This window comes from Peromyscus maniculatus, chromosome 19, assembly GCF_049852395.1.
Source record: "Peromyscus maniculatus bairdii isolate BWxNUB_F1_BW_parent chromosome 19, HU_Pman_BW_mat_3.1, whole genome shotgun sequence".
Taxonomy (NCBI): domain Eukaryota; kingdom Metazoa; phylum Chordata; class Mammalia; order Rodentia; family Cricetidae; genus Peromyscus; species Peromyscus maniculatus.
This window is the reverse complement of record NC_134870.1, coordinates 35754021-35768298: the sequence shown is the minus strand read 5'-3', so window position 1 is coordinate 35768298 and position 14278 is coordinate 35754021. Positions and strand designations below refer to the sequence as shown.

The 14278-nt window shown below is 36.4% G+C and overlaps 1 protein-coding gene and 1 pseudogene across 3 annotated transcripts; both read left to right on the top strand.

Annotated features, from left to right (window-relative positions):
• Positions 1-234: 234 nt before the first annotated feature.
• Positions 235-1098, top strand: LOC102921619 (cell division control protein 42 homolog pseudogene; annotated as a pseudogene).
• An 8513-nt stretch (positions 1099-9611) lies between these two features.
• On the top strand, positions 9612-13578 carry LOC107401305 (ovomucoid-like). Of its 3 annotated transcripts, none has more exons than XM_076555200.1 (5): positions 9612-9701; positions 10446-10527; positions 11376-11413; positions 12320-12432; positions 13206-13578. In XM_076555200.1, the coding sequence occupies exons 1-5, from the start codon at positions 9633-9635 to the stop codon at positions 13249-13251; spliced, it is 348 nt and encodes a 115-aa protein (XP_076411315.1). In that variant the 5' UTR covers positions 9612-9632; the 3' UTR covers positions 13252-13578. The 3 variants fall into 3 exon arrangements, with proteins under 3 accessions (XP_076411315.1, XP_015851902.2, XP_076411316.1); XM_015996416.3 differs by having other exon boundaries at positions 9681-9819; XM_076555201.1 differs by lacking the exon at positions 9612-9701 and adding an exon at positions 9708-9871.
• Positions 13579-14278: the final 700 nt, after the last annotated feature.

Genomic DNA, 14278 nt, shown 5'->3' with positions numbered 1-14278 from the left:
GGAAAAAGGGGAGGTATAGTATAGAAATGATGTGATCAATGGGTGGATTGTAGAATCTACTTTGGAACAACCACTAGTCTCAAATATTTTACATTGGTATGGATTTTTGTATATTGATACAAATTTAAGGTTACTTTTGTGATACTGTATATGTGTTTCTACTCTTGTTTATGATATTAGACTTATGCAGTTCATTTAAAAATGCAATGTAAAGATCTAGTCCTTAAGAGTGCTGCCAATGCCCCGGCAGAGAAGCTGAGGTCAACATCTAATTTGAAATATTAAAAGTGGATACAAAACTATTTCCGCAATGCAGACAATTAAGTGTGTTGTTGTTGGCGATGGTGCTGTTGGTAAAACATGTCTCCTGATATCCTATACAACAAACAAATTTCCATTGGAATACGGACCAACTGTTTTCAACAACTATGCAGTCACAGTTATGATTGGTGGAGAGCCATATATTCTTGGACTTTTTGATACTGCAGGGCAGGAGGATTATGACAGACTACAACCACTGAGTTAGCCACAAACAGATGTTTTTCTAGTATGTTTTTCAGTGGTTTCTCCATCCTCATTTGAAAATGTGAAAGAAAAGTGGGTTCCTGAGATAACCCACCACTGTCCAAAGACTCCTTTCTTGCTTGTTGGGACCCAAAATGATCTCAGAGATGACCCCTCTACTATTGAGAAACTTGCCAAGAACAAACAGAAGCCTATCACTCCAGAGACTGCCGAAAAGCTGGCCCGGGATCTGAAGGCAGTCAAGTATGTGGAGTGCTCCGCCCTCACACAGAAAGGCCTAAAGAATGTGTTTGATGAAGCAGTAATGGCTGCCCTGGAGCCTCCAGAACCGAAGAAGAGCCGCAGGTGTGTGCTGCTATGAACGCCTCTCCAGAGCCCTTTCTGCACAGCCGGTGGTGTCCTCATACTAAAAGCAATGTTTAAATCAAACTAAAGATTAAAAATTAAAATTGGTTTCTGCAATAATGACAAACGCCCTACACCTACCCACATGCACTCATGTGAGACAAGGCCCATTGGTATGCCCCCCTCCCAGTAATAGTTAATTTTGAATAATTGTGTATTGTCTGAAAAGTGATGAGTGCTAGTTTTTGTTTCCTTGTTTAAAAAACAACAACAAAATCCCCCCCCCCCCAAAAAAAATCTAGTCCTTAAAAGTTTTTATTATAAGTCATTTAGAATAATGAAGAAATGCAGGTTAGTAATCATCTGTAACAATCAAACTTGTAGTCAGGTATGCTTTTAAGGTCATACAGAAATGTATTTTAGATAGCTAGATGGTCTTCAAATGCTTCAAAGACCTACAGAGTACAGTATTTAAATTGTTTTAGTAACCTAAGGTTTTTCATGAAAGTGAGACATGTCTGCTCCTGGCAGCACCAATTTACTTCAAGAAAGGATGAGGGACACTGAAGAACCTCCATATGGAGTTTGCTTTTATTGTGGCAAAGTTAGCCATTTGGGGAAAAACCTGCCCTTGCCTCTACTGCTGACAGTATGCTGTCCAAATTGGACAAACAGGACACAAAAGAAAGAGACTGCCAAATTTCACCAAGACAAGGTAGGACAGTTTCTTAATTCTTGATTCTCAAAAGTCTGTCAAATGTTCTAGGGTTGTAGGCCAAAGATGGATGCCCCAATGTTACAGAGGAACCTTGGGTGACTGTCCACATAGCCAGCTGCTTCTGTCATTTCTATAGTTTTGGAAATTTTTCTGCTCGGTACTTTCTGTTTACTCAGGTAATATTTTATCCTTCTTGGGTTTCTGACAGAGCTGAAGATGAGAGTTATAGTTTCAGGTTTCCTCATCCCAAATTAAAAAAAGTTATGTAAGAGATACAAAGTTTATAAGGTTGAAAACATAAAAGCTTAAGTTTTTTAATCTAAAAATGTTTTAAGGTCTAAAAAGATGGTTTTGGGTTGGTAATACAAGTTATAATAGGAAGTAAATTAGTTACAAAACTTTTAACTCACCAAGATAGGATAGATAATGAAATATTTTTTTCTGAATTTGCCAAATACAGATGGACTGGACATTTTAAATGTAATTCTTACTTGACAATTGCTCTTCTTGTATATAGTTTTACTGTGTTAGAGTTAAAACCTTTCCTTTTTATTTGAAAAAATAGGGGGAGCCGGGTGGTGGTGGCGCACGCCTTTAATCCCAGCACTCGGGAGGCAGAGCCAGGTGGATCTCTGTGAGTTCGAGGCCAGCCTGGGCTACCAAGTGAGCTCCAGGAAAGGCGCAAAGCTACACAGAGAAACCCTGTCTCGAAAAACCAAAAAAAAAAAAAAAAAGGGGGGGGGAAGGTTGTGGGATATTTGTGCACTGTGTGAAGATATGTTACTGTGAATGATTTAGTAAAGAACCAAATGGCCAATAGCTAGGCAGGAGGTATAGGTGGGATTTCTAGGCAGAGGAAGAGAGAGAAAGTAGGAGATGAATCTAGGTGCACATCAGACATCAAGGAGACTAGGAGGTAGTCAGACATACAGAATAAAAAAAGGTAAGAAGTCACAAGACAAAATGTAGACTAATATAAACGGGTTAATTTAAGTTATAATAGCTTGTGTGATAAGCCTAAGCTAAGGCCAAGCTTTCATAATTAATGTCTCTGTGTCAATTATTTGTGAGCCGGTGGCTGATAACAAAACTTGTTACAAGTGGATGGGAAAATTTTTGGACTAACAGGACTACAGGACAACTTGTCCCAGTCCCTAGAAATGCATCTAGAGAGCAAAATTTCAGTGCCATAGGACTATGCGGGTTCTATACCAAGATTGCACCCAAAATTATGAATATCACTCCTCTGGGAGAAGGCTGTTTTGAAAAATGGATAATTTTTTTACATCAAAAATAAATTTTTGATAATTTTTGTATACATTTTACAATTTAGCTTATAGTTAATTGGGAGGAAAAAGGGACAAAAAATTTAAACTTTGAATCACCTCCATGTATATTAGTCATAGATAACTAGAAAGTTATAAATGGACACAATGCAACATTCCCTGCCCTGTATGATGACTATGATATTTACAATGGTTCTTTTTAGTGTATGCTTGAGTACCTTACTCTCTGGAGTTAATGGAAGTGCTAATTCTTTGTACCCCAAATGGTTCAATTGTTACGTATAAAACTAAATAAATCAACTGAATTTTCACTCATAAACAGTTTTTCTCATTTTAAAATATAAAAATGTATTTTGTTAAGCAAAGGTGTCCATAAAACATGAAAAAGAAATCAAAAGTTATAGGCATGAACTATATTTTTAGTAAAAAGAAAGCTAAGGGAAAGAATAAACATTTTAAATTAGAAAATATTTTATATTTAAATCAGATTTACAAAGTAAAAGATTTTTTTTTTTAGAAAATAAAGAGGAAAATGAGGACAAAGCTAAAAAAACCTGTGTGTCAGAACAAAGTTTGTGAAAGGCAAAAATTAAGGAAAACTGTGTATATAATTTGGTACTGTTAAAGTTTATTCAAATTTCTAATGTCAAGCTGGGGTATGCCAAATCCCATGTGATACATCTGCAAGATTAACCTAAGACTTAGGAAATATACTGAACATTTCCTTAAGTGTTTCTCAGCCATTTGAGTTCCTCTATTGAGAATTCTGTGTAGAAGATACCCCATTTTTAAATTGGATTATTTGTTGATGTCTAGTTTCTTGAGTTCTTTATATCTTTTGGATATTAACCCTCTATAGGATATAGCTGGTGAAAATCTTTTCCCATTTTATAGGCTGCCTTTTTGCCTGTTTGATTGTATCTTTAGCCTTACAGAACCTTTTCAGTTTCATGGGGTCCCATTTATTGATTGTTGATCTTAGTGCCTGACTATTAGTATTCTGTTCAGGAACTTGTCTCCTGTGCCAGTGAGTTCAAGGCTATTCCCCACTTTCTCTTCTATCAGATTCAGTATATCTGGTTTTATGTTGAAGTCTTTGACCCATTCGGACTTGAGTTATGTGCAGTGTATAAATATGGATTTATTTGTATTCTTCTACATGCAGGCATCCAGTTAGACCAGCATCAGTTGTTGAAGATGCTTTCTTTTTTCCACTGTGCTTTTCTTGCTTCTTTATATAAAAAAAAACAGGTTGTCCACAGGTATGTGGATTTGTGTCTGGGTCTTTGATTCAATTATATTTATCAATATGTCTCTTTTTATGCCAATACCATGTGGTTTTTATTATTATTGCTCTGTAATATATCTTGAAGTCAAGATTTCTTGTTCAAGATTGTCTTTGCTCAGTATTGTTTCAGCTTACCATGGATTTTTTCCTTATGAAGTTGAATATTGTTCCAGGTCTGTAAAGAATTTTGACGGAATTTTGATGGAACATTGAATCTATAGATTGCTTTTGGTAAGATGACCATTAATCCTACTGACCCATGAGCATGGGGGATTTTTCCATCTTCTGATAACTTCCTCAATTTCTTTCTTCAAAGAAGAAAGTTGAAGTTTTTATCATACAAGTCTTTCACTAGCTTGGTTAGAGTAACCACAAGATATTTTATATTATTTATATCTTTTGTGAAAGATATTGTTTCTCTGATTTCTTTCTCATGTTATTTCTAATTTGTATATAGGAGGGCTACTGATTTTTTGGAGTTAATCTTGTATCCAGCCACTTCACTGTAGGTGTTTATCAGCTGAGGGGTTTGCTGGGAGAATTTTTGGAGTTGCTTATGTATGCTATCATATCATCTCCAAATAATGAAAGTTTGACTTGTTCCTTTCCAATTTGTATCCTCTTGATATCCTTCAGCTGTCTTATTGCTCTAGCTAGAACTTCAAGTACTATATTGAATAGATTTAGAGAGAGTGGACAGCCTTGTCTTGTTCCTGCTTTTAGTGGAATCACTTTGAGATTTTCTATATTTGATTTGATTTTGGTTATAGACTAGCTGTAAATTGCCTTTATTATGTTGAGGTATGTTCCTTGTATTCCTACTCTATTTAGAGCTTTTATTATAAAGGGTGATGGATTTTGTCAAAGGCTTTTGCAGCATCTAATAAGACGAACAGGTGTTTTTTTTTTCTTTCAGTTTGTTTATATGGTGGATTACATTGACAGATTTTCATGTTTAACCATCCCTGCATCTCTGGGATAAATTCTACTTGGTCTTGGCAGATGATCTTTTTGATGTGTTCTTGAATTTGGTTTGCAAGTATTTTGTTGAATATTTTTACATCAATGTTCATAAGGGAAATTGGTCTGTATTTCACTCTTCATTTGTTCATTTGAGTGTTTGTGTGGTTTGGGTATCAGGGTGACTGTGGCCTCATAAAGAAGAACTTGACAACATTCCTTCTGTTTCTATTTTGTGTAATAATTTGAGGAGTATTTGTATTAGCTCTTCTTTGAAAGCCTGTTAGAATTCTTTGCTAAAACCATCTGGCACTGGGATTTTTTTTGGTTGGGAGGCTTTTTAATAAATGTTTCTGTTTCCATAGGGCTAATACATCTGTTGATTTAACTTCAGTATATGGTATCTATCAAGAAATTTGTCAATTTCTTTCAGATTTTTCAGTTTTGTGGAGTACAGGCTTTTAAAGTATGACATAAAAAAATCTTTGGATTTCCCCACTATCTGTTATTATGTCCCCCTTTTACTTCTGTTTTTGTTAATTTGGATGTTCTCTCTCTGTCTTTTAGTTATTTTGGATAGGGTTTTGTCTATCTTGTTGATTTTCTCAAAGAACCAACTCTTTGTTTCATTGATTCTTTGTATTGTTCTCTTTGTTTCTACTTTATTGATTTCAGCCCTTAGTTTGATTATTTCCTGCTGTCTACTCCTTTTGGGTGTGTTTGTTTCCTTTTTTTCTAGAGCTTTTAGGTGTGTTGTTAAGTTGCTATTTTGAGATCTCCAACATTTCTTTATGAAGGCACTTAATGCTATGGACTCTCCTATCACCACAGCTTTCATTGGGTCCCATTTTCATTGAATTCTAGGGAATGTTTAATTTTTTTCTTAATTTCTTCCCTGACCCAGCAGTCATTCAGCAGAGAGTCATTCAGTTTCCATGAGTTTGTAGGATCTCTGTTGTTGGTGAAATCCAGCTTTAATGCATGGTGATCAGATAGGATGGCAGTGGGTTATTTAAATTTTCTTGTATGTGTTGAGACTTGCTTTGTAATTCAGTATGTGGTCAATTTTTGAGAAAGTTCTATGAAGTGCCATGAAGAAGATATATTGAATTCCATTTTTAAATCATGTATCAACACCATATTTTATTAAATTGTCTCTATTGTCTTAGAAAATAGTTGTATCTGCTTTGAGTAAATGATCACAATTATGAAGCTTTTGATTTGTGCACCAGATATTTCATTAAAGTCATTCCCACCAGAGGCCTTCTATGGTGTTAGTAATTTTGGGAGAAAAAAAAAACATTTTGTTTTTTCATGTTACTTGTGTTATTTCACTGAGATCTCCCCAATCTCAATTTCTATTGTTATCCTTGTTAGGTTACCCTTTTTCCAATGTTTGTGTTTGCAGTGTTCAGGACTAGGTTGTATACATTTGTGGTCAAGCTTTCATGTATTAAACTGGGGCTCAAGGCACCAGACCCTAAATCTAGTCTGTTCTTGTTGCTGAGCACTGTTTGCAGCAACAGTCCCTATCCAGCAGTTAACCCATTCTAATAATTGACTAGCACACAACTATAAACCAGACACTAGTTCAGTACTGGTTAGCTTAGGGAGTAAGGTAAAGGGACCCTGATTGTACTGTGTACAATGATATATATTAGTTATTTTGTCATGAGAAGACAGGAGAATAAAAGAAAAAGAAGCATTCTCAGTGAGACTATTAAGTAATGTTATTTGTTGAATGTGAGGTAGAGGAGGAGTGAGAATTATTGAGGCAAAGTAAAAAAAAATGGAGGGGGTGGGTGTCATTTGTGGGAGTTTGCTTAGTGGTATACTAAAGAGAGGGTAAAGACATGTACTCAGATATCATAAACAGGCAGCCTCTTGTCTTTTGGAGGTGTAAGAGTAAGAGGAGTGGGTATAGGAAAAGAAACAGGGGGAAAAAAACAAGGAAAAACAAGAAGTAAAAAGGTATGAGCAGTAGGGGGCAGTATTGGTCTGCTACATTGACCTCCTGCAGTATATCGATAATAAATATTTGTTTTGGTGAGGAAGAGAGCAGGGTGAAGGTGTAAGATAATGAAATCACTGCCAAATAAAACATAGCTGTAGTGGGGAAAGAGAAGTGTGGGGATATAATGTGATCATTTGAATATTATTTTGTCTCTTCGGTCTGTTGCTCCAGTCCTCTGGTCCTGGTTTGAGCTATCCTCTGTACTGACTTTCACTAGTTCAGCATCCTCTGCATGTAGACTTTTCTTGACAGCTCTGCTCTGTCAGCTGTAGATAGCCAGCACAAACTCGGTCCTAATGCAGTCTCTGCATTCCCACAGGGTTGAAGAAGTGGGAGGTTGTGTGGAGCCCAAACCACAGTTTAGAGCTCCTGCTTAGCTTACGCAGTGTTGCTTTTTCCAAGGGGTACTGAAGGTGTGTCCCTGGCTGAAGTACCTGGGAAGCCCCTTTATCAAATTCCCTCTGGAATTGCTGTTACAGATTTTTTCTGGCAGGATTGGCCCAGAGACTGCAGCTGTGGTAGGGGTTGCTTTGCTTGCACTTGGAGCAGGAAGTCCAATCGCATGACAGAGGAAGTTCATGGGTCTGATGGCAGAAGAGGTTTGTTGGGCCCATGATCAAGTCAATTTGAAGACCGAAGAAGTAACTGTGGGAGTGTTGAGTTATTATTTTTTTAAAGTTATATGTCTTTAATTCTATGAGATTTTCATGCAATGTATTTTGAACTTATTTATCCCCCAACTCCTCCCGGATCATCCTACCTCTCTACCTACCCACCTTCATGATTTCCTTCCTCGCTCCCTTCGTCTGTCCCTCCCTCCCTCCCTCCCTCCCTCCCTCCCTCCCTTCCTTCCTTCTTTCCTTCCTTCCCTCATCAAGTCTGCAAGTCTGGTTTGTGTTGGATAAGCCTCTTAAGTGTGGGCCCTGCCCTGGTGTGTGGCAGTATAACAGAAGTAAAATTATTCCTATTTGCAGGTGATATAATATTATGCAAAGAAAATTCCGAAACTTCCACCAGAAAATTCCTAGAAACAACCATTTCAGCCAAGTGTCAGGATACAAAATCAACTTATAAAAATCAGTGGCTTTCTATACACCACCAACAAACACACTGAGGAAGGGATCATGGAGACATGCCCATCTTCTATATTTTAAATAATTCTTCCTTTGAACATCAATATTTCATAATGTTTTGTCAGGACTTTGTTTGTTCTTTAACCTTACATGTCCACTGTGTATATATTACAGCCTCTGGTCTTGTCCTTTTTTTGGGATTTCTGTGTGTGCAAATGTGTGTGTGTGTGTGTGTGTGTGTGTGTGTGTGTCTATATGTTTCTTGAACTTTTTCTTTGTCTCTTTTTTCTGTTTCTTCATTTGTTTTGTCCTATTCTATTATTCTGTTTTATTTTATCTAATTTTATTTTATTAACATTATTTTTTTAGATGCCTCTTTGTATCCTAACAAGAGAGAGAGAAAGAGAGTGTGTGGATTCAGGGAAATGGGGAAGATGTGGACGATCTATGAGGAGGGGGAATTATTGTCAGAATATATTGTATTAAAATTTTATTTTCAGTTAAAAAATCAACATTACTCCAAACCTAAGAGATAGAAATACACTTCTCAGTCTTATACTTTTATATTCATTTAAAGCAATGGTCTATTTTTAATGTTCTAGATTTAATGAAGTTAGTGTTTATTTCCCTATATACTCAGGGGAAAAAAAATAAAGCTATTGATCAAAAGCTCAGCAGTAGAAAAGTGTGCCTCAGGGCAGGCACAGTGCAATCCATTCCTAGTGTTTATATTTGCAGAGAAGTTGGAGAGAAATAATTAGTAAACCTTAACAGGGCAACTTTCCTCTCAGCTCGTGGTCTCTTCTGCTCTGTACTTTGGAATTCTGTTTTGTTTGTTTTTCAGATTTTATTTTTTTGAGACAGATTTTCTCTGTGTAGTTTTGGTGCCTGTCCTGGATCTTGATCTGTAGACTAGACTGGCTGTGAACTCGTAGAGATCTGCCAGACTCTGCCTCCCCAGTGCTAGGGTTAAAAGCATATGCCTCTGCCAGGCTTTGAATTCTGTTTTGGGGAAGCTTCCTTAAACCAGGCAGTTGATGAGACTCACCTGGGAGCATTTGCTCATGCAATATTAGATTTCTCTTAACTATGAATTCACTGCTTTGACAGCATGACAATGTCTTCACTGTTGTTAGGTTTCCATAATTCCACCATACATTTATTTACAAACATTTAGTAACCGATGTCCTTGTCTAAATGTCATTGTCAACTTTTTTTCCTCATTGATTCTCTTTTCCGCTAACAACTAGTTCATTTGGAAAGATTTATATTTTTCCTTTTCTAGAATAAATGAGAACTTTCATTCTTTAGTACTCATGAGTTCATGAGGACAAATTGTCCCTGTGTCTGCTGCCAAGAAGAGATCTACCAAGAAGTATTTGATAGGCTTCACTCATGACCCGCTTTACAACTTCCAGGAAGAATGCAGGATGCCTCCTTGTTTTATTTTTCTTGTGCAATTCTCTTAGCCCCTAGAGCTCACCGCTCACAGGTAAATCGGAGACTTTGCTGGCAGGCTCTGATTGAGGAAATAAAAGTGAACATTGGATTGAATAGAACAGCCACAGTCTCTGAACTGTCGTCCTTACCCTAATATCTCTCTGTGTGAGGTAGGTCAAGTGGGGCTCCCAGTGAGACAGCCTTGTGTGAGGTCTTCTCCAGGTTAGTGGCCTTCCTAAAATAATGACACTGGAGGCTTTTTTTTAAAAAATATAGATTTAAATGTCTCCTTTCCCCCCATCTCTTTCTCTCTCTCTCTCTCTCTCTCACACACACACACATTAGCTGATGTCCTCTATTAGTATTTTCCCACTCTACTTTGTTGTCTATCTGTCTATCATTTATCTATGTATCTATTTATCTATCATCTACCTATCTACCTGTCTATCTATCTAACACCATCATCTATCACCTATCTATCTTATCTATCTATCTATCTATCTATCTATCTATCTATCTATCTATCTGTCTATCTATCAATCATCTATCAACTATCTCTATCATCTATCTATCTATCTATCTATCTATCTATTTATCTATCTATCATCTTTGTGTTATCTATTTTAATCTCTGGGTGGTCTTCTGTGATTATATTTCATGATCATTTTGAATCATATTTTAGAAACAGATGAAAGTGACTATTATCTTAGTTAGGAATCTGGGTGGATACAACTATTTCCTCAAAATCAAGAAACTCTGTCACTGATCCCTGGTTGTTTTCATTTGCTGTCCAAAGTACCCTGTTCACCGTATCTTTCATAAAATGTTGGTCTTCTCAAGAGTTATATACATCATCTTGTCACTTCTTCTTTATTCTGGTGAGTACATCTTCCTGTCCTGCATGAGCACCTTAAAGATATTCTAAAAAATTCAGGGAGGCCAAAACTCTGAAAAACCACAAAAGAATGAATGAGCTTGTCTTACTGGGGTTGTGGTCTTTAAATGGTCATGTTACAAATGTCTCTAAAATTATAGCAGTGGATTGCTTTTTCTAACTAGTCCACACTGGAGAAGTTTGAAGGGAGCAGTGGATTAGAACAGGCTGTGCAGACTTTCAATCTCTGCTAATTTGTACCTCAGGTTGTTAACTAAGTTCTATTGGGAAATGCAAAGTCAAGGAAAGAATAATGTCCTTAAATATGCTATTCTTTAAAAATCTAATTTGTTCGACAGCCTGAGGCCCTCTAAGTCAAGACCTATGTTAGAAAGTGTTTTATCCTCAGTCAGGTTCAAGACTGGCAGTTGAACTTCAAAGTGAGGACTTGTGAAATGTTACCTGGAACTTTGAAATTACAGCTGATTAATTTTTTCCAACTTAAGTGAATACATGAAAGATATTTTGAACTCTGAGCCAGGATATTTCACTTAAAATTTATATAATGTTAATAGACCCAGACCTATTAACAAATGGAACATGATACTTTTATATAGGAGAGCAGTATATAGTACTACATTTCGCAAAGCTATATATATTTGGAAATCAGAATTTCCAAATATATTTTTAGTTAATTTTTTACTACTGCCACAAAATCCTTATTTATTACTTACAGCAGTAGGCAATTTACATTAGTGTCTGCTACATTTACATGTAGGTATTTCTTACCATAAGCAGTCTGGACAAGGTCATTTTTATACTTTTTAACTGTCTTCTCTGATCTGTTTTCAGAAAGTACCTTTATAGGTCCAGCATTGTACAGGAGACCAGTAAGTTACTATTATTTTATATGGAAATTTATAATGTAAAGTTTTCTTTTTTATAAATGAATCAATTTAATGTGAAACTTATCAAAGAAAAAAAACTCTTCAAACATTAAAAATGGTGTATTTTTATTACAATAAGTCCAAAATATCAATCCAGAAATATAAGACAACTTATTATTGATATAAGATACAACAATGAGTATGTTAATCCCAAATTCTGGCCATTGGCAATTAGATGTATAATTCAATGTCTATACAGGCAGTGGGGACAGCTCAGTGGTTAACTTACCATTAAAAATGATGACTTCCATGGTATAATGTTACATTTGAAAATAAATGTTAAATTTGAAAATAAATAAACTGTCCCTCTAAATATCATTATATCTCTATATCTGTGGCATATATGTGTCAGAAGGATGTGTAAAAAGTCAGTCATGTGCACATAATATATAGTATTGTTTTCTTTGTATAAATTACCAAAATATTGAAAATTACAAATGTGTGTTTATGAACACACACATAAATGAGATGTATTGACATGTAAATATACCGTAAATATGTGCATCAGATTGCAGAGAATTTACAGAGGAATAAGAGAATAATCAACAAAATATGTTATGAGGGATGAAGGGAATGTTGTTTGTTGGGGAATCACAGATGTTATAATGTGAGTTGGCTGCTTTGCAAGATCATGTTACACTAGCTGTGTGGTGTTCTTATTAGTAGAGGCTTACAAACTAAAAATATGATAATTATTTTTACATGTATTATATGTGTTATATGTCCTTTATATATATGTGTAGATTACATTTAAACTCTTTTGTATGACATTAGTGACTAAGAGTGAAGAACGTTTTCTTCAATAGCCCTTTGTCTAATATATTTCTGTTATCTTTGTGTGTTTTTCAGACAACGTGTGGAATGTATAGTCCTCTAGGAATTTGTACCAGAGAGTATTATCCAGTCTGTGGAACCAATGACCGTACTTATTTCAACAAATGTGCTTTCTGTATTGCATACAGGTAAATAATACAATACTAATACAAGTTCTTCATAATTAATGAATATTTAGTAGCAAAATTTTAGGTTTGCGTTATTGATGTCCATGCTCATAATACACAGAAAATATGACCCTACCAAACCAATGTGCTATGAAAAACAAAGCAACATATATATCTCCCTTTAATATTGTGAATTATAAAAGTGGCTTTTATATTAGGACCAAAGAATATAGTTGTGTTTAACATTGTACAAACAAACAAATCAGTTAACTTAATTATTGGGAATTACTAATTGTAGATGTGTAAATATTATGAGATAATTCTAAAGCCCCAATACATCCCTGCTACAGTCTGCAATCTATCATCCTAGAAAGAAACTCCCTGGGAGGATCCTCTTATACCCTGAACTCCATGAAAGATTCTGTGGCACAGGATGGATGTTCTAGGTAGGGTACTTCCCTCCAACGTTTTTGCCCTGTAATCAGATAGCTGTGTCTCTTGCCACGTTGTTTCCAAGGCCTAGTAACTGTTTCAAATTCTTTTCAATTTTGAGTCTGAGCAAACTCCAAGACTAAGGCAGAGCCAAGGCATAGAAAGGGTCCAGTAAACCCACAGCTGGAAGTATGCAGAAGCTGGGAGCTGTCAGGGTTTAGTTCCACGTAGAAGGAGAAATTAATGCTCACAGTTCAATCTTTTCCTATAGAAAATTACATGATGCACTTCCCAAAGAGTTTGATGTATTCTTTCAATATTTTCTTTAAACTTTTTTACTTCTTTTATTTTTTTCTTTACAGACAAAGCCGTGGTTCCATTAATTTGGCACATTATGGTAAATGCTGAGTTTTCGATGGAGCTGCATCTTCCTATGGATCTTATTATGATCACAGTTTTGTCTGAAGTCTGCAGTGGATTGGAGATTTTGTCATCAGGTTCTCACAGTCCTAGAAGATTGGATGAATCTGTGTAGGACACAGGATAGTAGGCTGGGCTGTCATTGCTCTTTTCACTCCTGGGATCCTGGGATTTCAATGTTTTGCATTCTGTAGTCAGCTATTTAATGACACCTAAGAATCCAAAATTTTAATATATACATTCTGTATACTGACAGTTTAAAATAATCAATATCTTAGTTGTAGTTCTTAATAAAATCTTTCCCCCCTTTTTAAATTAAGTTATTATTTATTCATTTTACATACCAACTGCATATGCCCCCTCCTCCCACCTCTCTCCCCTCCAGTCTCCCCTCCAAATCCAGTCCCATATTGCCTCCTCCAACAAGGTAAAACCTCCCATGGGAAGTCAACAGAGCCCGGTCCATTCAGTAGAGGCAGGTTCAAGACCCTCCTCCCTCCTCCCTCCTCCTGCATCAAAGATGTGTGCAAGGTATCCTGCCCTAGGTTTTAGGCTCCAAAAAGCTAGCTCATGCACCAGGGATAGGTCCTGATTCTACTGCCAGGGGGGCACCTTAAGCAAATCAAGCTTATGTACAAAACTGTCTTGCTTATGCAGAGGGCCTAGTCCAGTCTCATGGAGGCTCTATAGCTATTGGTCTAAAGTTTGTGAGTTCCCATTAGTTTAGTTTGATGTCTCTGTAGGCTTCCCCATCATGATCTTGATGCCCCTTGCTCATAGAATCCCTCTTTTCTTACTTCAACTGGCCTCCTGGAACGCAGCCTGGTGCTTGGCTGTGGATCTCTGTATGTGCTTCCATCAGTTACTAGATGAAGGCTCTATGATGATAGGGTATTCACCTGTCTGATTGCTGCGGTAAGCCAGTTCAGGCACCCTCTCCACTATTGCTAGTAGTCTAAGCTAGGGTCATCTTTGTGTATTCCTGGAAACTTCCCTAGCACCCGGTTTCTCCCTA